Source organism: Anarrhichthys ocellatus, unplaced genomic scaffold, assembly GCF_004355925.1.
Source record: "Anarrhichthys ocellatus isolate YVR2014 unplaced genomic scaffold, GSC_Weel_1.0 scaffold86, whole genome shotgun sequence".
NCBI classification, from domain to species: Eukaryota; Metazoa; Chordata; class Actinopteri; order Perciformes; family Anarhichadidae; genus Anarrhichthys; species Anarrhichthys ocellatus.
The window spans coordinates 1691020-1715752 of record NW_022280116.1 but is presented as its reverse complement, the minus strand read 5'-3'; the positions used below and the strand labels follow the sequence as shown (position 1 = coordinate 1715752).

The following is a 24733-nucleotide window of genomic DNA, read 5'->3' as shown; positions in this document are numbered from 1 at the left end:
GAGGACTGCAGTCACGCCGCCACGGTTGGATTTATCAAACTGATCCAAAACGTCTCAGAATATTACAACAGGTGTGATTTGGATGAAAGTCTAAGGCCTAATTCAAATGACAGACGAATGGAGAAGCAGTAAAAGGATTGTCCCTTTCATTTTGTCTATTTCATTATATTTCAACAAACTTAAACTAAAGTTCGGGAGACTTAAAAGCAGAAATGGAACATGATATTTAGGGCTGTCCTTGAGTAAAGAAATCCCATCCACTATATTTGTTGTTGCCCTAATAATATTCATAGCCATTTTTTCATTATTGTATAATCACCTGAAACTAAGAATCATTGTGATTTTGTTACCTTAGAATGAGCCGTTTACATCTACATATGGAGTTGGTTCTCTCCCACGAAGTCTGACATGTTGCACTGCCATGTTTCTATAGTAGCTCAGAATGTACACACCAAACACTAAATCTAGAGAAGGCCTTCCTGGTTTTGTTTTGTTTTGTACTTGAAGGCCACGGTAGTTCTGCAACATGCTTGGAAAGGGAGGGGTGAGTGGAGGGGTGTTTAGTTGGTCCACTAGATCCTACATACTGGATATTTAACACCCAAAGACTGCTGGTCTACTTCATCGGGATTATGCTGGTGTGATTTGATCAATTGTGATTGACAGTGCCGGCGACATCAGCAAACACATTATAATGTAGGTGTTGCTAAATCCTGATGTTTAATATAGATCAGAAACAATATCAGAAATCAGATTATGCTGTAGTCAGGAATAGTTTCCGACTGCATGGTACTGTTACCGACATGTAAGGTCCCCTGCTTGCCTGTCATCCAATGGGTAATAGCCATCAAGCACCGGTGAACCTGTGTACTGTGTGCATTCTGGGAAAACTTTGAAGTCGAATGTGTAAATGAGATGTACAAAGAGACTAATGCATATTCACCTCTGGTTTTTTAGGGTACAACAGGTGAGCAGGGAGCTCCAGGAATCGTTGGACCAAGCGGACCGAGGGTAAATGCCACAGTTCAATTTGTTTCAAGAGGAAAACATGCCTTCCTGAATTTCATCTTTTGTAATAGAATAAAGAGTTTTACATGGAGAAAATCCAACATATACTTTAGTTTATCATTTTGGAATCCAACCCCTGATTTTAAAGCAAAGACTAACTGTCTTTGATATGAATATGATTCAGGGGCCTCCTGGACCTATTGGGCCTCCTGGAAAGGAAGGATACATCGGACATCCAGGACCGATGGGACCTCCTGGAACCCGTGGAATCAGTGGAGAAATTGGACCAGAGGTATTTACTTACTGTACAGAGTTGAACTGCATGCAAGCTGGAACTAGTAAAAAACATTGCAGCAAATGTAGTTAAAAACAGCCAGACATACAGCAAGCTGTTAGGGAAGATTAGTCTGACTTTAAATTGTTGAACATCTTTGCAACAGATGTTCTGTGAGGCAGGAACAAGGGGCTGCTATGAGTTTATTACAGCATATTTTTGTCTGAATAGAGTTCTGACCAGAAAATAAAAACGTAAAAAACTTCAAGTAAAATACCATAATACTCCTAAATCTGCAGGGTCCTCCAGGAGAGAGTGGACCCGCAGGCCCACCTGGTCCCCCAGGACCACCCATAGCTGCTATGGATGACCTCTTTGGCTCTCACGATTACGACATCGGCCCCCCTCCTCCTCCTGAGTTCAGCGAGGACGAGGCCATGCCCAACAGCAACTCCTCCACCATAGTGCCCGTGGACCCCGGCGTTCAGGCCACCCTGAAGGCCCTCAGCAGCCAGATCAACAGCATGAAGAGCCCTGACGGCAGCAAGAAACACCCTGCCAGGACCTGTGATGACCTGAAGAGATGCTACCCCATGAAGAAGAGTGGTGAGTGACAGGGGCAATGCAGTCCTTTGTCTTCTAGTTTACCACGCTCTTATTATCTTAGCTGATATTTATCCTGTTCATCAGTGCGTTTCTTCAACATTATAAACCTAGAAATACCGTCGAGGCATGATGCCTCTGAACTGCAAACTAAATTAGCTTGTAGCCAATAACACGGATTTATTGTACCTTTGCAGTCATTGCAGCTGTATAATAAATCAACTGTGTGGTCAAAAGCTACATGTCCAGAATTCCTCATCACTGTGTTGTGTAGGGGAGTACTGGGTGGATCCAAACCAAGGCAGTGTGGAGGACGCCATTAAAGTGCACTGCAACATGGACACCGGGGAGACCTGCATCTCTGCCAACCCTTCCAGCATACCTCGCAAAGTATGGTGGAGCTCTTCCAGGAACAAACCTGTGTGGTTCGGAGCCGACATCAACCATGGAACACATGTGAGCGCTTATATTTTGAAGATGGAAGAGAGAGAGGGGCAGCACAGTGAAGTTGATTCACACATGCAAATAAAATGTTATAGTAATTGAAACTTTAAGATTTACAGAAAGATGCTGAAAAGGATGCAGAACTACCAGATTTTAGAGTGAAACTTATGTTGTTTTCTTAGCAGTGTGTCTTGGCTTATTGATGGATTTTTGTGAGGATCTACATTGACTGCTCCATTTGTTTCTCTAGTTCACTTATGGCAACAAAGAGCAGCCGGCAAACTCTGTCACAGTTCAGATGACTTTCATCCGCCTCCTCTCCAAAGAGGCATCTCAGACCATCACCTACAACTGCAAGAACTCTGTGGGCTATAAGGACGGGAAGATGGGCAACTATAAGAAAGCTGTAATCCTCAAGGGCTCCAACGACCTGGAGCTCAAAGCAGAGGGAAACAACCGCTTCAGATACACAGTGGTGGAGGACACCTGCGCAGTAAGTTCTCACAGTTCAACAGTGGCTTTGCTCTTTTTTTACATATTCATTCATTGTTACCCGTATCAAAGGACACAATTCCATATTTTTCTTGTTCTTAACAAATCCTTTGAAATGACCAATACCAATAATATTAATGGTTCCATTGATTGTCAAGTGAATTTTGAAGCAAACTTTTGAAATTTAGGCACATTTTCAACAGCTGGTTTGGAGCGAATAAACTTGGCTACGCAAAGCTAGTTTAATTAGAAGAAGGTGTATAGGCTATGTTTTGAGCAGGTACTACCCATTGTTCAGTCACCCCATTATTCCAAAACCCCATTAGTCTGAAAAACGTCTCACAGAACCGAAAGCCCATGTGTTCGACAGCACGTTGTCCCGAAAACAAACGCCCATTTCTACAAAAATACACAATCTCCTTGCAACAAACAGAAGCACATGGCTAATTATTATGCAGAATGACATCTTCAGAACTTTTTTCTTACTATGGCAAAGGCATGACCCCCATCTACAAAAGAAAAATGGTTAGAGGTCTTCAGGAATCTGTTTCAATTAGGCAAGTTATAATTGTTTTAGACAAAGAAAAAAAGTATGCAAAGATTCTGAAGCACAAGCAAGGAGTGGAAACAGCTGATCAGTCGTTTGAGTTAAATGTTCACTATGTCATAACTTATTGCATTAATACTTTGCCGAGAATCTATTTAAGGCATCAACTATTTTTTGAAAAACGAAGCGTAAAAACTTTGGCGCAGTTGTATCGAATTTTGCAGCACTTCAAAATGCGTGTAAAAAATATGTGAATAGAAACAGGGCTAATGAGTCTTTCAATTAGTCTGCTGAATGTTTAAATAGGTAACTGTTTATTAACAACTTTGCCATAACAACTTAAAAAGGTGACACTTTGTCAATGTGTTGTCAGCTTGTTTTGCTGCCCCCTAGTGGCTGAAAAATCAAGTAAAGCTGCTTCAAGCAGGATTAAACAATGCAGTGTTAGGGACTATTTTCAGCCATAGAATAAAGCACATTTGGTGCCGTGAGCTGTTGTGGCAGCAGGTCCGTGTAAGGTATATCAGGCTTTGGATACAATTAATTCATTGCTATTCTTTGGTCTTTTTATGAAGTTTGTTGGAAAAACAAAACATGCTGAGTATCTAAAGCAAGGCAACACCCAGAACAAGTCATTAAGATACTGTTTACAATTTCATCGAGATGTATTGCTTATCATTGTAGAGAACAATTATGTTTCAGTAGTCACTGAACCTCTGTCAATCTTTTACAGCAAGCAAATGGCAACTGGGGCAAGACAGTGTTTGAGTACAGGACACAGAAAACTGCAAGACTTCCAATTGTGGATATGGCCCCTGTGGACATTGGCGGCCCGGATCAAGAGTTCGGCATCGATATCGGGCCCGTGTGCTTCTTGTAAAATCGTCAGCATGGATGCGTCGAGGAGAATCCTGAGACTATTGAACTGACAGCTGACACGATCAGCCACGTTGTACATACGAGTACTGAGGACTATTCTGGCCCTGTGGCAAGATATTTATTGTGCCTTTCAACCCAGTTCAAGAGATCAAAGATTTGTAAGTTAGAATGAATGTTTGGAATTTACTTAAAAAATTGGTAAAAATCTGAATCATTCCTCTGTCTTCTTGTGTATGTTTGACTCCAAGCGTGATGCATTTCGAGGCTCACTATGGTTTAGTTTGGTCCAAAGATATTACCCTTTAATTCTATTTCACAAACATTATTGCCAAAGATTTATGAACATGAAAGCTCTAAAATTGTAATTATAACTGCTGTCTAAAGGCCCAGAGAAATCCCACTGAAGCTTCGTCAAATGTCCCTCCACTAGTATGTTTTCCAGATTTGTCTACTCATTTTTTTGTTTGAAATGTGTTGCATATACAACAACATTGCGGTGCTATTGAGGAAATGAATACAGCCGACGCTGCATTCACTCAGCGCAGGAATTTTCTCAAGACAGTTTTGATGAACCAATGTCTGTATCCAGTTCTTCCAAACTCTGTACCGTAGAGCACGTAGAACATTAAAGACACATTAAGACTGTCGATTCCTCAGTGTTAGCTACCTCGTCACCGAAACTGAGAAACGATGACACCACATGTAAATCTGCTTTCACAGGTGCTGTTTTGTAAGTATAGTGTGATCCTTGTGCACTTCTCCCGGCTGCACGGTACAGGGCAGGGTGTGGGGATACCAATAAAGATCTTTCCTTCAAAGATGGAGAGGCGAATGAGGTGTCGCGTGAGTGGTGTGTGGTGATTTGTAAAAAAATGTTTTTCCCCCTTTGATTTCAATATCGTACAGTAAAAAGTAGCAGAGAGTATTCTATTTTTATGCATGCCAGTTCCCTCATTTTTCAGTATCCTGGACTTGTACGCTCTTGAAATCCTTTTTATAATCAGTTTTATAGGATAAGGTGGCTGTGAGTGCCTGTTTGCTTTGTATTTCCTGCTATGCAACAAATTAAACAAACTGCTTGTTAATCCCCCCCCAAGCTCTTGTCATATTGATTTAGGTATAGGTAGGTCCTTCATGCTTGTCATTTTGCACACAAACTCATTTTTTGTAGACATATTTTGTAGTTTTTAAAAAAGCATTTATGTATTTAACGTAATGTCCACAGTTGTTTATAATGTACGCATGTCTGTTTTAAAATTTCATGAATGTTCCTTCAAGTTAATCTATTGTGACCATTTGGTTCATATTTGAGTATATTTATTATAGATTTGTAACCTTTGCGAGGCTTGACTGCCTGATAACAGCCCAGAGGCAGAGAGGAGGAGGATGAGGCTCTCCACACTGCTAACAGATGCGTTTCGTCCTTGAAAATAAATATTGAAAATACTTCTCTCTGCCTGTTCTTGTTTGAGAAGAATAAATTTGGTCCTTTGTACCATAATAGAATCATATCAGCCTCAAGAGCGTGTAAAATCCTGAGGCGAAAAACACAGAGAAAAAGAGATGAAGGTAAGAAAAAATGGAATGTCGGACCACAAAATGAACAAAGATGTAACTGAAGAAGTAGGACAACTGCAGAGTTAACTGCTACTGAGACATACTCAACATTACAAATCACACAAGTAGCTACAACAAGACTATGAGCCATAGTAGTAGGCTACTATAATGCTAATACCAGCATGGTAACATGCTCACAATGATAATGCCAACATGTTGATATATGGCAGGTAATATTTGCCCGTTCTGCTATCTTATTCTCTGATTTGATCTTAGTGTTAGCATGCTAATATTAGCTAAAGAGCACTAATCACAAAGGAATAGGAATATGGGAAAATCATTATGCTAACATGCTAACACTTGCTAACACTTGCTAATTAGCAATGCACACAAAGTGGAGCTGAGGCTGATGGAAATGTTTGTTTACATACATAATTGGCCCTGAACACAAAATAGAGCTGCAGGTAATGAGAGCATGAATCCAGCATCCTCAAAGAGGTGCTGGAGAAAAAGTCAGTAGGATTCATCATCTGGAAACCAAGAATGTGTGAACAAAATGTTGTGCCAATCCATCCAGCAAATATAGCTATTTCACTGAATATGGGAAATATTTGACCTGCTGGTGGCCCCGGAGAAAAGTCATGGGGTCACTTACATTAAGAGAGTTCATCCTCTGGGAACCATGAATGGCTGTAGAAGGTATTTATGGCCATTGAGATATCTCAATCTGTACCAAAGTGGTGGACCAATGGATCAACAATGCCATCCATAGAACCATGCTGGGAGCATAGCTAATAATGAAATCCTTGAATGAAGAGAAAACATCTAAAACACAAAAATACTAAACAGCTAAAAGTGACACGAATATTATAAAATGATAGATTCAATGAGAAGCCTTTTTTCGCAGATTTTCTTTAATATCTGTAACAGCAAAGTCAATGCAACCAAAAGTAAAAATAATGGAAAAGTACTGTATACGGACAGAGGCTGTCCAAAAAGGTGCCTTCTGGTGCAAGAAAAGAGGAGACTAAAATGATGATTATTAAAAAATATGACAAGTAAATACTGAAATGGCAACTCAAACCTGCAAAATACAAAAAAAAAAAAACAACGTCAAAAACAACAGGTTGAAAGATTGGTAAGCCAAAAAAATATATCAGACTGGATTAATTAACTTCATAATGTTGAGTAACATAACATAATAATGTGTTGTTATGTGCAAGCTGATGCTTGTGTTAATGATACAGATTCCATTTATTTTCTTTGCCAGCTTGTGTTCGGCATACAAACAGGAATGTGTCAACAATACAACAATATAGTTCAAATGGTGCTTACACACAAATTGTCTCATATGAAAATTCTGCCACAGAGTGTACCATTGGACATATTTGACTATTTACATCTCTCATTGCCTGTGCAAGCAAAAGTACTTCTCTCTCTTCTTTTTGTTTTACAAAAATAGTTCTTTTCTATAATGGATCTGAGTCTACCTTGAAATATTCCAAAAAACAACAACAATCTAAATGCAAATGCATATAAACCTCAAGATGAAAACCGTGACATCTCGACTCGACCGTGGAGTGGATTTTGGCACTTCTTCATACAAACGAGTTAAAAGTACGTGACAAAGAGCATCTTCATGGCATCAGCAGCGGCTGTCTAGCGGGTCCAGAGCGAAGACGGTGCCCTCTAAGGTTAGTCCCATTTTGAACCCCTCCTGGAAAGACAAGCCAGAGAACAGCTGTGACGCCCCGGTGACCACGCACACCGACACTGGTCTCTGTGAGGTCACATGTCCCAAAACAGGAAGTCGGAGTCGTGGTTGGATCAGAGGCGATGGGATATCTCTAAACCGCTGAGGGTAAAAGGGAATGAAATGCTGCACAAAACGGAGATTACACGACTGTTGTTGCGCCATGCCTTTAGACGTGCGATACGTGCGGAGTCAGCAGAAACAATAAAGCATGCAGCTAAGTGAGAGAAGCAGCGGTGGAACTCATTTATATCAGATGGAAAAGTCAGAAGCTATTTTATTTGTATCTCTTAATAAAAATGTGCTTGTAATTGTTTTAATGTGCTCTTTGATATAGACATGTTTTTATTAAATGTGACATCTATTCCAAAAGCTTTAGCATACTAAATAAAGCGATTATTGGCTGAAAATCAACATCTATCATAATATAGAAAGGTTGTTTGATCACATTAATTAATAAGCCTCTGTCTGGCACAAGCAGCTCATTAACCACAGAGCAAGGGAGCTGGGAAGACAAACTGCTAATTAAAGACAATGAGGCTCGGGCACAATGTACTAAATATCTACTACGTCAAAGGGGAACATTTTAGAGATGATGGAAGAGGTGAATCACATCACGCAGTGTGTGTGGGAGCATTCGACGTCCTCCACAGGCATGCGAGACAAAGACACAACCACGGGCACAGCACAGATATAGAAGCAGAGCAAAGAGTACGAACCATCTCTGACGCTACAAGTGACAAGAGATGCATTCACGTGTTAATAGTGAAGAAGAGGAAGACTTTGAAGGAAATGTTAAGCGAACTCACAAAACGGGCGCGCCAATGCAACGTCGCCTCCTACTGGCAATAACTCAGCAGATCATTTCCAAACACAATCACAGAAGTTGCAGCTGGTTTTCACTTCAAGAAGTCATTATTTTCTAATCATACTGTGATTCAAAACCTTCACACAGACCCACAAAGAATGGCTGATTGCTGCGGATACAGCCTGAACTGTATTTGTGATGTTTTTGTATTTGACAGACTGATTGCGTGCCAACTCAAGCTACAGCAGTGGATCTCAAACTTGTTCTCATTCACCATTTGGAAGGAGAAAACAATGCCATACTCACTAATACCACTGTAAACAAATGAGTTTTCTCTCAACCGTTAACAATATTGGGAGAGCGGTACAACAACATAAATCTTTTATCAATGAAACTTATTTTACTTTAACACTTGAATTAAGTTTGAAAATAACACTACCAAGAACATGAACTGCCTAATTCCATTGAGTCTACCATGAGTCTCTATTGAGAAAATGAAACCTAAGCGGCCGAAAGACAGAAAGCTGACACAGTAATGCCTCATTATCACTGCACGGTTGGGCTCAACTCCACTCACTGTTGGTACCAGTCAGTTCAATTTTTAAAGGCAGCAGACTACGTGAGAAATTGCGGCGACATCATTTTCAACGTGACACTCGCTGGATCCTTTCATCGTCAACAGAGGAACGTCTGCACTTCAATCATACGACGCCGTAGTTTAAACGGACGCCATTTTTAAAAATATTGGTTGATTGAATAAAAACAATTGATGGTAGTTTGGCAAATTTTAAAACGACAGGTTTGTGCAGAATGTCCAGTGTCGTGCTCGTGGCGTCAACCAGTGGTCTGCAGTGTTTCAACTCTGCCTTTTAGTATCGACTAAGCTCTTTTGGAAAAAAACTGTTGCTCATGTAAAACAAAAAAAAGAGGGAGTCAAGTTGAGTAGAGCGGTGCTGTACCGTGCAGTGGAAATGCGTCATTAGAGAACCTGAGAGCAAGATGGTCAAATTCTTCATTCTTTCTTGACTCCAACTTTATCCGACGTGTCCAAATGAATCATGATAACATAAATCTTGTTGCTAGTGAACAGTTTGTTTTGTATGTTCCGACCGCATGAAATAGATATCCAATCGAAGTTTCTTTTGCTATTTGTTCTAGCCCCCTTGCAACGGCTCTTTGTCCCCGAGAGAGAGAGCGATACACGTCCCACAGTTTGAGAACCACTGAGCCACAGAGTCAGGAACATATCGAATGATTATAAATACGGCAAAAGAATATGGTCTAGCCCCTGGTGAGATGCTGGCGAGTGAGTTTCTATTCATACTTCCAGACAGCGGCGGGGGGGGCTAATTATGTTTCAATTGCGAATACAACACTAAGCTCGGTTTTACATTTATTGCTCCACCAGACCAGAAATACTTACATAAAAATAATGAACTGTAATATGAAAACATTTTCACTGAACACTCAGAACTTTTTAATTTCTTCACTCCTTTGAAACGCATAAAGGAACATGGAAACAGAACTCAGTGATACACAATATTCTTTTTTAATAATGCATTTCTAAATGAACGTGTAACCGTCCCAGATTATTCTAAATAGAGAAGTTAGTCGTATTAAACACCGAGTCCAGCCGAGGATTTGATAAGAAATCTTATCGTGCTCAGCTTTTTCAGTAACAAATAGGACATAAACCCTCACATGCGCTTTTTTCCCCCACTGTACACAACAGTATGTCAAACTTCATCTATTCCAACATTATTCTTCTTAATAAACAATGCGCTGGAGCTCGCTTACAGCCCGCAACAGGCCAATTAGGACCAAACTGTCCCAATGAAAGGATTCAGCATTGGTATCCACCGCTGAGGCATCGCCTACGATGCACAAAGCCTTTGTTCACATTAACCAGAGAAAATTTGAACCTTCAAAGTGCCGATACAGATAACAAAGGCGGACAGGACCCCGCTGTTTAGCCTGTGACTCCCTGCAGTTCCTAGAAAACAGTTTTCACTCACCTGCATCTCGTCCAGCTTCGACTGAATATCTGGAGGGAAGTCAGCTGACCCGCAGGTGAACGGATCAAACGGCTCCGCACCGAACAGGTCTTTCCCTGCCGACAAACACAGACAGCAGATCAACATCGCACTGACTGAAAAAGAAAAGGAGCTTCAGCAGAGAGTGAATTCATGTCTTCTTCGTATCATGCGACAGATATTTAAAGTGGCAATGGCGACTTATTCAGACCATCAGGGAAAACAAATAAAGAAACATACTCAAATATGTTATTGTTATTACTAAATCGAAGTTACTACTCACTTATGTCTGGTGGTAAAGTGGTCGGTGGCGGTGGTGGGCAGCCGTTACTGAGCATTGTGGGAGCCAGCGGTGTCACATGGGAGAAGGGGACCATGTCGAAAACGTCTGTCGGTTTCTGTGGTTTCATGGAGATGCTCCCTCCCTGTATGTAAAGACAAGGAGATGGTTAAGCTGAGGTCACACTTGTGTACGCTCGCACCAAGACAAACACTTTTTTTTTTTCAAAGAAAAGCAAGAGAAGAAGCAGGAAAAACAAAAGAATAAATAACAAAAAGACAGGCGAAAGCAGGAGACAGTGAGACCCCGGGGACAGCGACAAAGCACAGAGAAAGAAGGAAGGAAGGAAGGAGCGTACGCGAGGTCGCGGGATGCTGCACCCCTCGGTAGGCTTAGGAGGAAGCAGAGCAGGTTTGGCAGGCGGAGGAGGAGTTAGTAGCCCGCTGGACATGTTGGACTCCGGCGAGCTCATGGGAGTGAGCGTGAGAGAGGAGATCTCCAGACAGGAGAAGGACTTGATGCTGTGGCACCAGAAGAGAGAGGAGGGCCTCTGCAGCATGTACGCTTCGTTCTCTGCGTTTATGTGCAGCGGCTGAAAAGAGGAATCGCAGACAGGAAATGACCAGAGAGGAACAATATCATTCAGTCATTTAAGAGTGGGAGAGGTGTGGGTAATTGCATTTCGCAGGGGGCTGTCACAAGTACTGGCATTTGGCCCAATTACATGCAGAATGTATCACATTCCTCATCAGACCAATCAGGTTTGTAATTGCTTTGCTTCAGACGCAGCTTAGACCCCCACAGACTCCCTCCAGATAGGTCGAGTTGGAGGGGGTTTTCTTTAATCACACAAGCAATATATCTGCAGACGCAGCTGCTCTTAGATTCTTGCAAGCTTAAATTTGATAAACTTTCATAATTAAAAGATGGTCGTGAAGCAAAACTATGTGACTTTTGAAATAGGAATTAACCTAATCTTAGTCTTAAGAATAGTTCAATTAAGTTTAAAAAAAAAGTTATATTCACAAGCAATAAAAAAACACACCTGTGTTCAATTCAGAGCACTTGAAAGGTTTTGCTGCTACAGCCTCACTTGGTCTGTTAGTTTGGTTCAATCTCTAAACTGAAGAGGTGTGTGTGTGTGTGTGTGTGAGTGTGTGTGCGCGTGTGTTTGTCCTTACTGGTGGCACATGAGCTATCATCAGCTGCTCTTCAAGGTCTTGAAGCTGTTGCTTTAGCTCAGAGTTTTCTGATTCCAGCTCTTGAATCTGCATGAAAACCAGAGCAGTCGAGTCATTCTAGAAGCCACAGTACGTTAAAGGAACTGCAGCATGGTGTCTGATCAACTATGACAGTTTCCCTAGTCTACTACTAGTTCACTTCTCTCTTTTAACGGGCTCTCCGTCCTATAAAATAGTTTTCATCATATTTGTTAGGACTTCTTGTCCGTGTTGAACAGTATATAACCACTGATGAAGACTGTGTGATATAGTTGAAAGCCTCAAATGCAAGTAAGTGAACCTTGAGTTATTTTACAAAGTACTATTTCCAAGGTCAACAATGAATTTTGTTTACCTGCCATATTTTCGATAGTTTTTACCCTCAAAATATGTTTTTTAAAGCTTTTTTACACCAAATGGAAGTCTTTTTAACAACCGTTTCAGAAATGACAGTAAATTAACCTTAAAATACATTTCACACCGGTGTTTAGCTCCCGCCTCCTGTTGACTAAGTGGCCATTTAAACAAAACCACTGGGCAAGCTCCACAGTTTCAGCAGGGTGAGCAATAATCCAGTTACAGTTTGGGTTTGTTACAACAGAGCTCATTAACATTCATTACTGCCATCCTTTGTCAACGACGCAGCCTAATTGTCCACACTGCATGATTGGAAGCAATCGATAGAGACAAGCCATGCATTAATTAATACCAATATCAACGTGTCAGCATGGTGCTACAGGTTTGAAGTGCATTAAAGTCCATGTGGGAGCAAACAAGCTGAATCAGCTGGACGTGAGACGTACTCGTTTCTGCAGGGTCCCAATCTGTTTCCTGGTTTCCACGTCTTTGCCTCCAGACTCCAGGAACTTCTTGTAGGCCAAGTCGAACGCCTGGCCGATTGTCAGAGTTATCTCTTCTGCCTGCAAGCAGGGGGAGCGACAAGGACTTGCTCACGATATATACACAGCTAAAAGTCTCTGCAGCTTATTTACAGTTGAATTGATCATTGATGGTTAACCACAAGATGTCAAAACACCAAAGAAACGAGGGCGCGGTATTCAAATATATAACATTTTCAATGATTCTGTCAAATGTACATTTATTTCAGTGTAAACACCAGGAAGCTAAAGGCACTTACACACTTTTCACTGTCAAACACAAAGCAGAGGTGCTTGTTGGATTCTGAGTCTTTGCAGATGAAAGTAAATATCCTTTTATCAGTTTTGTCATCCGCACAGAAGGATATCCGGTGCAACTGACAGTTATGCTGCACGTCCTGCAAAACAAACACAGTGCAGTCATCATTTATACACGCCGCGTTGTATGCGGATCTCTTCTTTCTCTACATGGTGGTTGTTGCCAGTAGAACTCCAGGTGTCATGTGCAGTATGGTCCAAAGGATGCAACAAAAAAGCAGTCTAATGTTTGGACTCACTTTAGTCTTGGTATCTAGTATCTTCACGCCATAAATGGAGATCTGTAATTCCACTTTAGGGGTCTTCTGTCCCTCTGACTTCTTGATATGTCTCTGAAACTTCAAATGACAAGCAGAAAGATTGGGTTTAGTCCACCTTATTAATGCATTGATATCTATAAAGGAACAAATAAAACGCTGCAAATGATGTACAACACCACAACTATAGGGGCCTTGTAATGTACACATCCTTTCAAGTGTGTTCTTTGGACAATACGGGGAAGCAGAACAAGCTGAAAACACAACATTCTCACATCAAAAAAGTTATGACGAACGTCCTGCCAATCAATAGCCTACGTACACGTTCGGCAGACACAGAGCGACATTGGCATTCATCGGGTGCTGAGCAGCTCGTGTACAGCGGGTTTATCAAGGCTTGTTTCATGGCAAACTGCTGACTTGCTTGGGAATAAAACGGCAGCATGTTATCTTTTAAGGGCGATGATGATTTGTTAAAGAAAATATTATAATTAAGACGTAAGAAGAGCTTCAGGGAAGACTACAATTAAATATATCTGTGATTCATTCAATGGGTAACTCTTTTAAGCACTGCCAAAAACAAGAAGTCTGTCATGGTCATGTTGCCAACTGACATAAATACCAACAGGACTTGGCAGTTTAGGTGAATTACCAATAAACATGTTAAAAGGGACATGAACACTGTCAAGTTAAGGAGACACTGTATCATCACACATGAGGAAACTTGCGGGAAGCTAATAATAAACCACTACATTAAAAAAAATGTTTTATATATACAAATATCCACTATCAGTGTTGAGCAAGTAAAGTATAGCAATAGCAAGTTATTTGATAGATTATTTTTGATAAGTAATAAGTAAAGTAACAGTATTAGTTGTTAAAGGAGTAATATAAATAACTTACTGTACTTCCTGATTAACTTGCTTAACACAGCTTGATAAGCAACAACAATACTTTTGATGCATTTCAAAAAGGTTTGTGCAGGAAACCATGACACTAGTATGTATTTGCCCCATAGGGCAAACATGAGTAAACGTCTCAATCTGTTATATAATATATAATAGTAAAAAACTATCAATTTGAAGCCAGGGCTCCAGATCGAAAGCCTGATATAATAGAATGCATGATTTTATGCTGTAATGGTCATGGGATCAAGAGTACTTTTTAATGTTTAACAATTCACTCATACAAATCTGAGTGTCTGTATTTTGGCTACAGAGTTTATTATAGACTCATTATCGGAGCTGAAGTTGATTTTCAAAATAAAACTAAAATGAAAAAACCTCACTACCATGTCAAAAATTATGCCGTATGCATTAATACAGCCAAAATAATAAAACAATGTAAAGCCAAAAATGTCCCTTGTGAGGCACAAGTGCTAGCATCTCCTAACACCATGGCACTTTAAGGCTCACAGCTGTAATCAAGCCCTTGTGAGGCCTTGAGTTAGACTTCTATCATTTTTCAGGGCCTACAAATATGAACAGACTGGGCAAAAGAACAGTCAGTGTGTTTCAAGGAGATTCATCTTGCTTGAGTAGAAACACACATGAACTTATCTTAGCTGATGATGAGACTACAGTATATGTGACCTAAACCTTGGACACATGCCTTCCTGGAGCTGTCTCTCAGTTCTCCTCACATGATCTTTAAAAACAGTCCTAATTGCCAGTGTATCTGGGGGAGTAACCATGGAGCCTTGGTCTCCAAACAGGCTTTCAAGATCAAATGTAATTTAACAATAGAGGTAGGGGTTTGGGAAAGCAGTCCTCCCCTACAAGTGGCCTCACAGATTCAACTCTTGGCAGGGGAAGACAGAGGAGAGGCCAGCAGGCAGCGAGCACAGCTACATTACCCAGAGGCTGTGGGAAAGCAGTCTTTGCTGCACTATAACCATAACTCTTAAATGCAAACTTCAGCTCCAAAGTGAACCAAGACTTCATCACAACATGTCTAACTACATGTTAGACATGTCTAACATGTCTTAACTTTCAATTAAGCACCTAATTACCTATTATTCCTCAACCTTTGTTTTCAACAAAGTTCTGGTGTCTAAATGTCAAAAATAATACATTTATAAACAACAACATGTAATATATCTTTCTTTAAAGTTGATAGGGTTGCTATAGACCTGATGACATAGGATTGTGGGCATGCACCATTCTTCTCTTCCCCAGCATTGCTAACTGTTGGCTGGTTGTGTCTAGATGGTAGTAACCTTCTATCTGTGAAAGGGAAAGTTCGGGTGTTTTGAAGTGGGGTTGTATGAGGTCCATAGTCAGTGTATTACCTACAGTAGTTTGGGGAAACAGGCAGGAGTACCAGCTGTGAACGGGGGGCAAAACGTATTATAGCCACACAGAAGAAAGGCCCAACCTAAGAAAAGTGTCTGCGGTATTTAGAATCCTATCACAGTTTTATCTTGCCGTCATACGACTGGGAACTGAATCTGAAATGTACCTATGCCAAAAGACTTGACAAAAATGATATAGATAAGTTTCAATACTTTTTCGGCGACCCTTTCTTTTGGGTGAAATACTGCTGCCCCCGTCCACAGCAGTACATTGCTTTGCTCTTGTGTTGGTACTCCTGGGCAACTAACTAGACATGACCCTGTTGGCAAACTCCAGAGCTGGCTGTAAACAGGCAATGGGCTGTGTGTCGCAATGGGAACTCATTCCGAACGTGCTGTATGCATGTCCAAAGGATGCTCTTAAAACCCAAATAATATCGACATATTCCACATGTCCTACACTATAAATGCTACATTTGGAATAAGGCATTAATTGGATGCTGTTTACGTGAATAATAGTGGAATATCAGTGTACATGTAGGCAAAGTCTGTAATACCATGAATTCATGTTTAAGTAATGAAAATATGTAGCTTGCTTTGACGGTCAGTCCGATATTGGAGGGCTTTGATGACCAGCAGGTCTGGAAATGAAGATGTACCTGAGGCTATTGTTGATGAGTAGTGGACCCTATACCTGCCCAGCACCAAACGGCAGACAGACAGCCAGCTAAGGCTGTCAAACATTTGGCAAAAGAGACTTTTTTCCTTTTCTTTTCTCAGGAGTTGGTGGAGACCAAACAAAAAAGTAGAGTTTGCCCGTTCGACTTAATGATGTGATGTGTCGATGGGTGCGATTACAGCTTGTTACACTGCTCCCGAATGAGCCAAAAGAATCAATGAATGCAGGTTGGAGATAATGTTCAAACTGCAATAACGTATTTTATGGCCACTTGAGTCGTTCCAGCAAATAGTTGCCCGTTTACATGACAATTCTCTGTGGGTTAGTGACACCTTTCACTTGACATACAGTAATTAAAACCGTTGCTAATATATGATTTGTGCAGCTTTAATCAAATGCATTAATCAGCAAATGATAGGACCGCAAACTTGTGTGTACATGAGTGGTATTCAAAATATGAACACAGTAATTTTTCTTCATTACTATGCAAATTGGTTGTAGCACTGCAAAATATAGGCTGTGGCAGTTAATTAAAATACCTGCAAGTTCATAAAGTGACATATTTAGTCAAAACACAATAGAGAGAAAATGTCATGGGTTGAAGGATTCAAGTTTCAGGAACAACAGGTTTCATGGCAGGTAAATATCCCTTCTATTGAATTCTGCATCAGCCCGGTGGTGAAGGTTGACTGAGCAGACTGCCGTGCATGTCCCAGCAGTTATAGGCACCCACACTCGGGAGCTGAAAAACTACAAGGGCACCTTGATGGGTGGCTGGTGACTGATGAGGGAGGGAAGAGGTTGTCACTCACTCACTCCCACCCCTCCCCCCCCTCTGCTCCTAGTCTCCTGACCAATCCGGTCACTCCAGAACTCTCCTCTCCGCTTCGGGCTACAGCTTACTCAAGAGGACTGGCTTTACCTTTAGCTTTCTGACTGCATCCTTCACAACTTCTGTGCCTTTTGGGGCTTCAACCTCTGTGTTTCCGAGGAACTGGAAAGAGAACAAACAAACAAAAAAAAGGCTCACTGTGATACGACAGCAACACAACAAAGACACACAGTGTGAGAAGTATGGTGCATTAAACGACACATAAAGGTAACTAAGAAAAAAACAGAAATGACTGTTATTTATATGCTTTTATTCGACATGATGAACAATTATTTCATAAATCAGGCCAGTAGATGTAAATGGTGGAACAGTCCCTCGTGCATAAACTGCAGATTAGTAGATTTCTATGTGCGTAAATAATAAACTCCCCTATATTAGCATACCAATCACTGGTGACATTTGTGTGAATATCATCTGGCATTTCTTTTTCTAAAGTAAAATAAGTTTAGATAACCTTTCTATCAAATCATCCGTGCTTGTATGCTTTAGAGACATACATTTACCGCATTACACACAATAACTTGCTAAGGTACCAATATGCATGTACACTAAATGCAAAACAAACACACACGATTCGGCCATTCTCCAACAGATGGAGCCATTCCCCTCTGAGCCTGAACATCGTGTCTCCCATCTAACAGCAGCAGCAGCAGCAGCAGCAGTAATTGTTCCCGTCACACACTCTGCTCCAGTGCCTCCTGAGCCTAATGTGTGTAGCCTGTTCCAATATCAGACTTCATAAACACTGGTGTCAGCCCCTTAAAGGTCGGGAGAAACAAAATAACAACGTCTCCCTCAGGAACTCGGCAAACAGCTCAGACAGACATGGGTTGTCTCGCCGACACAGCAGAGTCTGTGTGAAGCCTTCCATGACTTTGGCTTTGCTAATGTACATTTCAATTATGCAGGCAATAGACAGACAGGCAAAGACACATGATTTTTGTGTATGAATCGATGCTCTACTCTATAAGCAACTGTTTAGGGCGTTTAATGAACTTGGACATCAGTACTGACAAGTGTGTTCATGCTAACATAAGAAAAAATAAGGAATTAAAGATGTTTTTCTAATAATAATACTTTCATATAAAAAAAAAGTATGTGTATATATATTCAGGTTTAACAAGTTACAGTTGGTAACTTTAATTCCAAAATAATTGTCACAATATCCTGACAGAAGTACACTGGGCACTGAGTTCCTGTGCCTCCTTTTGGTGCTCCTAATGGCATCTGCAAGATTCCACCAAAACAACCAATCAGAGCCGAGTAGTCTCTAAAGCAGCCGCCGAGCACTGCTTCAGAAGCTTGTGAACTCCGATCAAACTGCCAAACAAGGCAGCGCATCCCAAATGTCTTCAGAAGCATATCTTAGTGCAACATTTAGCTGTTTGTGACCCGGTCGCCATGTTGAAAAGAGTCGAGCCAAAGCCGAGCAAACCTTCAAATATTTTTTGTCCAAACATCACTCAAAAATCTGCTTCTGAAAACATTTGAGGCGAGAAATAGGAAATGCATTAACAGAATGCAAAGGGGCACGAGAGACACCCACAAGAGCATTTATCAAAATAGCAAGAAAACAGATCGGTATGGAGGCTGTATTTGAAAGTGTCAGCACGTACTCCACACGTTTAATAAGGGCATGTCTGAAAGCGCCACTGACAGATGCCCGAAATAGAACGGAGAAGTGCTTGTTCCTGACCAGTGCATTCTGGGCTTGCGACTGGGGAGGTTTCACAAGGTAGACCACAAGCTCGGAGGCTCATCCATCAACTGGTGCATCTCAGCTGCAAGACGAACCACCCCCCTGACCCTCATTCCCCACGGTGACCATCCACGCGTTAGCTTCAAGGGGACTGAGCAACTAACTAAAATATGCACAGTCAAATATGTCTTCTCCATGGCAGGTCTGAAAAACGAATTGAGATGACACCATGAGTAGTGGAAACTGCCCTCGAGAGTTCCACCTCATAGTCTATGCACAGCTCACTCCTCCTGACTGAAGGGTTTTATCATTCTTTTGACACAATTGTAGAAAAGGCCAGGGTCTGTGTCATGTGCGATTTAAACGACCTCTGGATGTGACGTGTTCGATGTCAGACGCACACTCGTCCCACCGGCTTAGAAACCACTCAGCATTTCCTCTCCTCCTGCAGTGGTGAGGTCAATAACACTTGTTGATTACAGAGGTCAGCAGGAAGTCATTGAAGCCGTGTGTTTTAAACACCGCTCTCTTAAATGAGTGGCCCTTGTGTGGTCACCTTGTGTTGAATGTTTTATTTTGTTGTCTGTAAAAATACATTTTACTTACTTACCTATTTTACATCATCTGCCATCAGTGGATGAGTGTGTGTGTGATGAATGTTGACATGTAGTGTGAAGACTAGATTATATAAAAGCATGTGCATTTACGATTGTTTTATTTACAGTCGAACAGTCCAAACCTTCACATTTGAGCAGCTGACACCCGAGAATGCTTTTTTCTTCTGCGTGAAAGATTGAGTAAAACTGATTTGTCCATTTTCAAAATAGTTGCAGATTGATTTTCTGTCCATTGATTGACAAATCGATCGACTGATCGCTGCAACTCTAGCATCAATGTAAAGCATCACAGAAACACAGCAGCACACCTTCTATTCCCTATGAAAGAGATACTTTTTAAGCAGGGCCGTAGCAAATACTCACTAGTACAAAGTGCTGAAGTTGTGTTTTCATTTTTTTTCTATATCTGACATCAGCTAGCTGTTCAATTCCATTTTCACCATGTTTTATTTAAAATTGAGCAGTTCTTTCCAGGTTTATTTGGAAATCAATAACTGCCATTGAACTCTAATTTCCATAAATAATTACATAATTCTTCATATTAACCTCCTAGTTTTGTTTTTTTTAATTACCAACCTGTAAAATGAGGCATTTACTGTTTTGCTGAAACAATTATTTTATTAATCATCCTAAAATATAACTATTTTGATAATCCATTGGCTGTTTCAGTATTTTTTTATGTATAGATGCCAATTTGGTGCCAACTTCTCCAATGTGAGGATGTTCTTCCTTTTTCTCTGTTTTTTGAAAAAAATTTGAAAAGGAAATATCTTTGGTCGACAAAACATAATATTTGTCGACAAAACATAATATTTGTCTGTCATTTTTGGCTGTTTTTTTGCAATTGTCCGACATTTGGGGTGACCGTGGCTCACTGGCTTAAGAGGGTTGTCTGGTAACCGCAGGGTCAACGGTTCAATCCTCGACTGGGACGTGTCATGTGTCGAAGTGTCCCTGAGCAAGACACTGAACCCCCGGCTCCCCGGACGCCTGTCATTGGCAGCCCACTGCTCCCTATATACAGGGATGGGTCAAATGCAGAAGTCAAATTTCGTGTATGTGTATATGACAATAAAAAAGGGTTTCTTCTTTTTTTAGAGTAAACAGTTAAATTGAATAAATGAGAAACTTCATCCGTACTGAAAATAATAAAAGCATTACTGTTATTTCTTAACATGTGGGTCTTAATGCTGTTGATACGACTAAGACTGTGGTTTCTCGCCATGTACTGTATATGTTTCTCTGCAGATTGTAAGCTGGAGAGAACCTGACCTCAGTGTTCTCATTAGTAGCTACAGCCCTGCTTTCTACTATGTTTCATGTCACAAATCACATTCCATCTCAGGTTTCGTTCCAGAAGGCCTGGAGGAAAACCTTCAGCATCATTAGGAGGAGAAAACATTGCAGATATTTTAGAAATGCCATCACATCACAATGGTTCAATACACAGACGGTTTTGTATGACCTTGTTGACTCAATGGATCAAATAATCTTAAAAGAAACATGTCTTTTGTTGAGGTATCCTTCTCTGATATAACTAGCTGAATGATAATAATAGCTCATTTTCAACCATTCCGAATGCTTTAAGGCAGGGAGATTAGGCCACGCACAGTCTCTGACTCATTCCTTCAGCGATGAGTAGTGTGCTCAGATCTCAGCAAATTTAGGCAGAGAGGCAACTCATCAGCGGAGACCGACAATATGCAGACAGTGTGGGGAACCGACAACACGCTTTGACATTAGAGATGTGTCATCTGCCATTTCCGCCTGCCTCTTTGCCGCATACAGTAAGGGAGCTTCGGCAGCTTGGAGGATGCAGCGGTTTTGGAGCTCCACCTCAGATCCATCATAACATTTCTGAAGCTGGGGATGTAGGCTGACAGAGTCACAGCCTCAGAGGAGTGTAACTCTTTTGTCAAAATGAAGCAGGAAACCCCGTCTGACAGGAGAGAGCTCCCCAGGTTAGATGTATTTTGCTGGATTACTTGAGAAATACTTTAAAAAGAAAAGGTTTCAAGTTTTTCCTTTCAAGTTCTTCCGCGTGTGCAGGACCAGGAATGACGGAAGCGTCGGACACTTTACATAAAACACCCAACGCTCACACACTCGTTGAAAAATGAAACTCATCAAGACGGCACACAGAGAGAGACTTTCAAAATTACAGTTTGACAAGTGCGACCTCCTCCCATCACAGCACCGAGGGAAAGCAGCTGCTCGGGAAGATACATATTACAAGAGTTCACACTTTTGGTGTGGTGACATCCACATAAAATGATCCACCAATAAATATACAACACATTGCCATCAGTTCATTCCTAAATGAGATAACTTGGAAATCAAACACTGGTGGCTCCATCAGGTGCCATGCTAATTTTCTGGACTGTCACACAGACTGCGAGCCGCTGTCCTCGGTGCAAGACGGACCTGGTTGTGTCAGGAGAAATGCACCATGGGATACCTGGACTGAGAGGCGTGGGTTCGACAGGCCTGACAGAGAGCGAGCAAATGAAAGAGGAAGCGACAGAAGGAGGAGTTCCGTTTTGTTTCTGTGTTTCATGGAGACCTTATAAGCCTCTCACCACTGTTTTTACAGCAAAGCACCACTTGGTTGTTTGACGTTTGAGTGACTTAACGGTCACAAAGCTCTGCAACAGTCTGATAGCTGAAACGTACCTTGACATTGTAGGGTATGTAATGCTTGGCCAGTGCTTCCGGGGTGTGCATCCATGATTTATCTGAAATGACACAAACAGCTCACTTTAATAAAGCATCGACGCTCTCGTCCAATAAGATACGAGACATACAGTAAGTGGTTAGACTTCACGCAGCGCAGACGTGTGAGCTGTGAGGAATGATGGTCATGCACAAAGCACACACACACACACACACACACACGACTTTATCATCACAGAGAAAGGAGAGCTGAACTAAATATGTATTAAGTAGCGAGCTTCCAGAAGCAAAGAGAAAGATCAAAACTAGGCCTGATCAAAGCATTTTCTATTCCTAACTGATATGTATTTTACTCTTTCAGTCTTTAATCAACCACATTAGTTTCACTAAGAGCAATGCTTTCTCTTTCCAGGGACTGCTTCACTCTGACACACACATTTACACTTGAACGTTGTCCAGTGCAATTTGATTTGTTGGGGACTGAGCAGCTGTATTGCACAGTTGGGGCGGGGGGGGGGGGGGGGGGGCATACTCAAGGGCACATTTAGAGTGGTGATTAGGCAAAGGAGAATGCTGCTTTCACTTTCCCACCCTCATTTGTCCAGCAGGTGTGGTAAACGCAGTACACTTCTGTGCTCCACACGGTGCAATTTGAATGGTACCCTGTGGAGTTTCCGACCACTCTACGCACTGTGGAGCAATGATTTCTATCGTGCACATGCGGAATCACGCGAGCCACACGCATCCCTGCATCTGACGTCACGCTATTCTACCGATCGACAGTCGGTGGCAACAATAATAACGATAACGACCCAACGAAGGCAGAGAAAAAGAAGACTGCCAGCTAATAAACAGTGATTTTAACATTTTAATATGAAAAAGTGTTTCACGGGGGAGGAAATACGTTCCACATGTTTGTCAGCAGCCAAGTGTCTCCATTTGACTGTCAAGCTAATTTTAAGCAAACTTATTAAATGTCGCAAAAAAAAAAGACTAGTTTGGAGCCAATAAGCTTGGCTAAAGCGTCATTTGGTTGAAAGTTGGCGGTATGGTGCTATGCGTGTCTGCGATCTGCCGGTAAACAGGGAAAAAGAAGAAGAGGTTGTGAACCGTAAACAAAACAAGTTGGCTTGGCTATCTAACGACCTACGATAGAACAATGGAGAGAGGTCTTGTGTTCTTTCATGACAGCTATTATTTGGCGACGTCTTCATGCTGTCCGGAGACAAAGACGAGCATTTGCACATTTATGGGAATGTCCGGAAAGACGCAGACGGTGGAAACAGCTGATCAGGCAGGTGAGTGTAATGTGTGCTCTGTCCATAATCCCTGAAGCACACCAACTTCTGTTCACCAAAAGGCAAAAACAACCTTTGGTGAGCTTATAACTTTTATTTATTTTTTTTGCAATTGAGGAAATTTGATCTTATTTTGTTGTTTCCATACAGCTTTTCTAATGCGCTACATCAAAACGGCTTACGAAATATGGTGAGAGACACTGAATGTAAAGATAAGCGAAGGATTTGTACTCAAAATGAAAAAGATGGATTGGGATTGCTGGAAGGTTTTGTGATCAGTGAGAGTCGGAGCTGTTACACAAACATACAAGAGAGGTGGTTGTGCTGTATCAAGGCCAGGTGCAGGACAGTCTTTGAAGATCGCACCAACAGTAAATGATCCGTGGGTCAGAGGTCATGGATGGTTTTCAGCATTTCTTACGCATTAACTTCCTTTTTGGTGATGGGCTTATCGCCCCGTTAATGAGTCCTGTGACAAATGATGCACGACTGAGACCTTGGGGGCTCTCAACTCCTGTGGGTTGATTGCGTTAATCAAGACTTTGCAAAGGTGCAAACGCCGCGAGTCGACTTCCTCCGCACGAGCAATGCTAATGACTTTGTTTGCATTGACGTCGTTGGCTAAAGTAGCTTGATGAATTCAAAGCCTATTGTAATTAGTGTTAATTTGGAGCTCCGCATCTGCTTAATTGTGATTGCTTACGTTTGCTAATCCCCCATATTATTCACAAGGAAACCAAGGAAGTCCTCTAACTCCTCCGGAAATCGGTTTGACAGCAGGAAAATAAGGACACGGGGCGGACAGAACAGCACAAGAAGACGGGAACTTTGTTTCACTTTTCAGACACTGCACGGCACACTGGGAGCCTTTTCCTCTACTTCCATTGTAATCCGTTAAAGTTTACTTAACAGCTGTGGAACGAGATTATCCCTGCTCGCACCTCGCAACGCTCTCCACCAAAGTGCAATCAATTCCCTGGTGGGACTCCTGAATGAAAGTTGATAGAGGGATAATGTATCTCCTCCTTTCTTGTGCAGCTTCAGGAGGCTTATGAACGGTAAATTCCAAGAGAGAGGAACAAAGGAGGAAGGTGGGGTGAGGGCTGACACAGCGGCATGGCAGGTAGGCTGACAATGTTTTTTCAAGGCGTCAGCACACACTGTTCTGATTAAAAGGAAGGGGGGGGGGGGGCTGGGAGCCTTTCTCCTCCTTTTTTTTTGTTGTCGCGCT

The 24733-nt window shown here is 41.5% G+C and overlaps 2 protein-coding genes across 9 annotated transcripts in view; one reads left to right on the top strand and one right to left on the bottom strand.

Moving 5' to 3' along the window:
* Positions 1–5694, top strand: part of LOC116398603 (collagen alpha-2(V) chain-like) — a 41065-nt gene extending 35371 nt beyond the window's left edge. Inside the window, exons 49-54 of the mRNA XM_031875056.1 lie at positions 958–1011; positions 1193–1300; positions 1582–1888; positions 2160–2341; positions 2580–2822; positions 4102–5694. Coding sequence (XP_031730916.1) covers positions 958–1011; positions 1193–1300; positions 1582–1888; positions 2160–2341; positions 2580–2822; positions 4102–4248 — 1041 coding nt within the window. The 3' untranslated portion in view covers positions 4249–5694. The remainder of the gene's footprint in view (positions 1–957; positions 1012–1192; positions 1301–1581; positions 1889–2159; positions 2342–2579; positions 2823–4101) is intronic.
* A 1006-nt stretch (positions 5695–6700) lies between these two features.
* Positions 6701–24733, bottom strand: part of gulp1a (GULP PTB domain containing engulfment adaptor 1a) — a 69185-nt gene continuing 51152 nt past the window's right edge. For 3 of the 8 annotated variants that reach the window (XM_031875057.1, XM_031875058.1, XM_031875059.1), the window contains 10 exons: positions 22205–22266; positions 17246–17317; positions 13334–13432; positions 13037–13174; positions 12702–12818; positions 11860–11946; positions 11037–11270; positions 10682–10823; positions 10381–10475; positions 7528–8287 (listed from right to left, as the gene is read on the bottom strand). In XM_031875057.1, the coding sequence (XP_031730917.1) occupies positions 8144–8287; positions 10381–10475; positions 10682–10823; positions 11037–11270; positions 11860–11946; positions 12702–12818; positions 13037–13174; positions 13334–13432; positions 17246–17317; positions 22205–22266 (1190 nt within the window). In that variant the 3' untranslated portion in view covers positions 7528–8143. The other 5 variants (XM_031875061.1, XM_031875060.1, XM_031875065.1 and 2 more) reach the window with 5 other exon arrangements.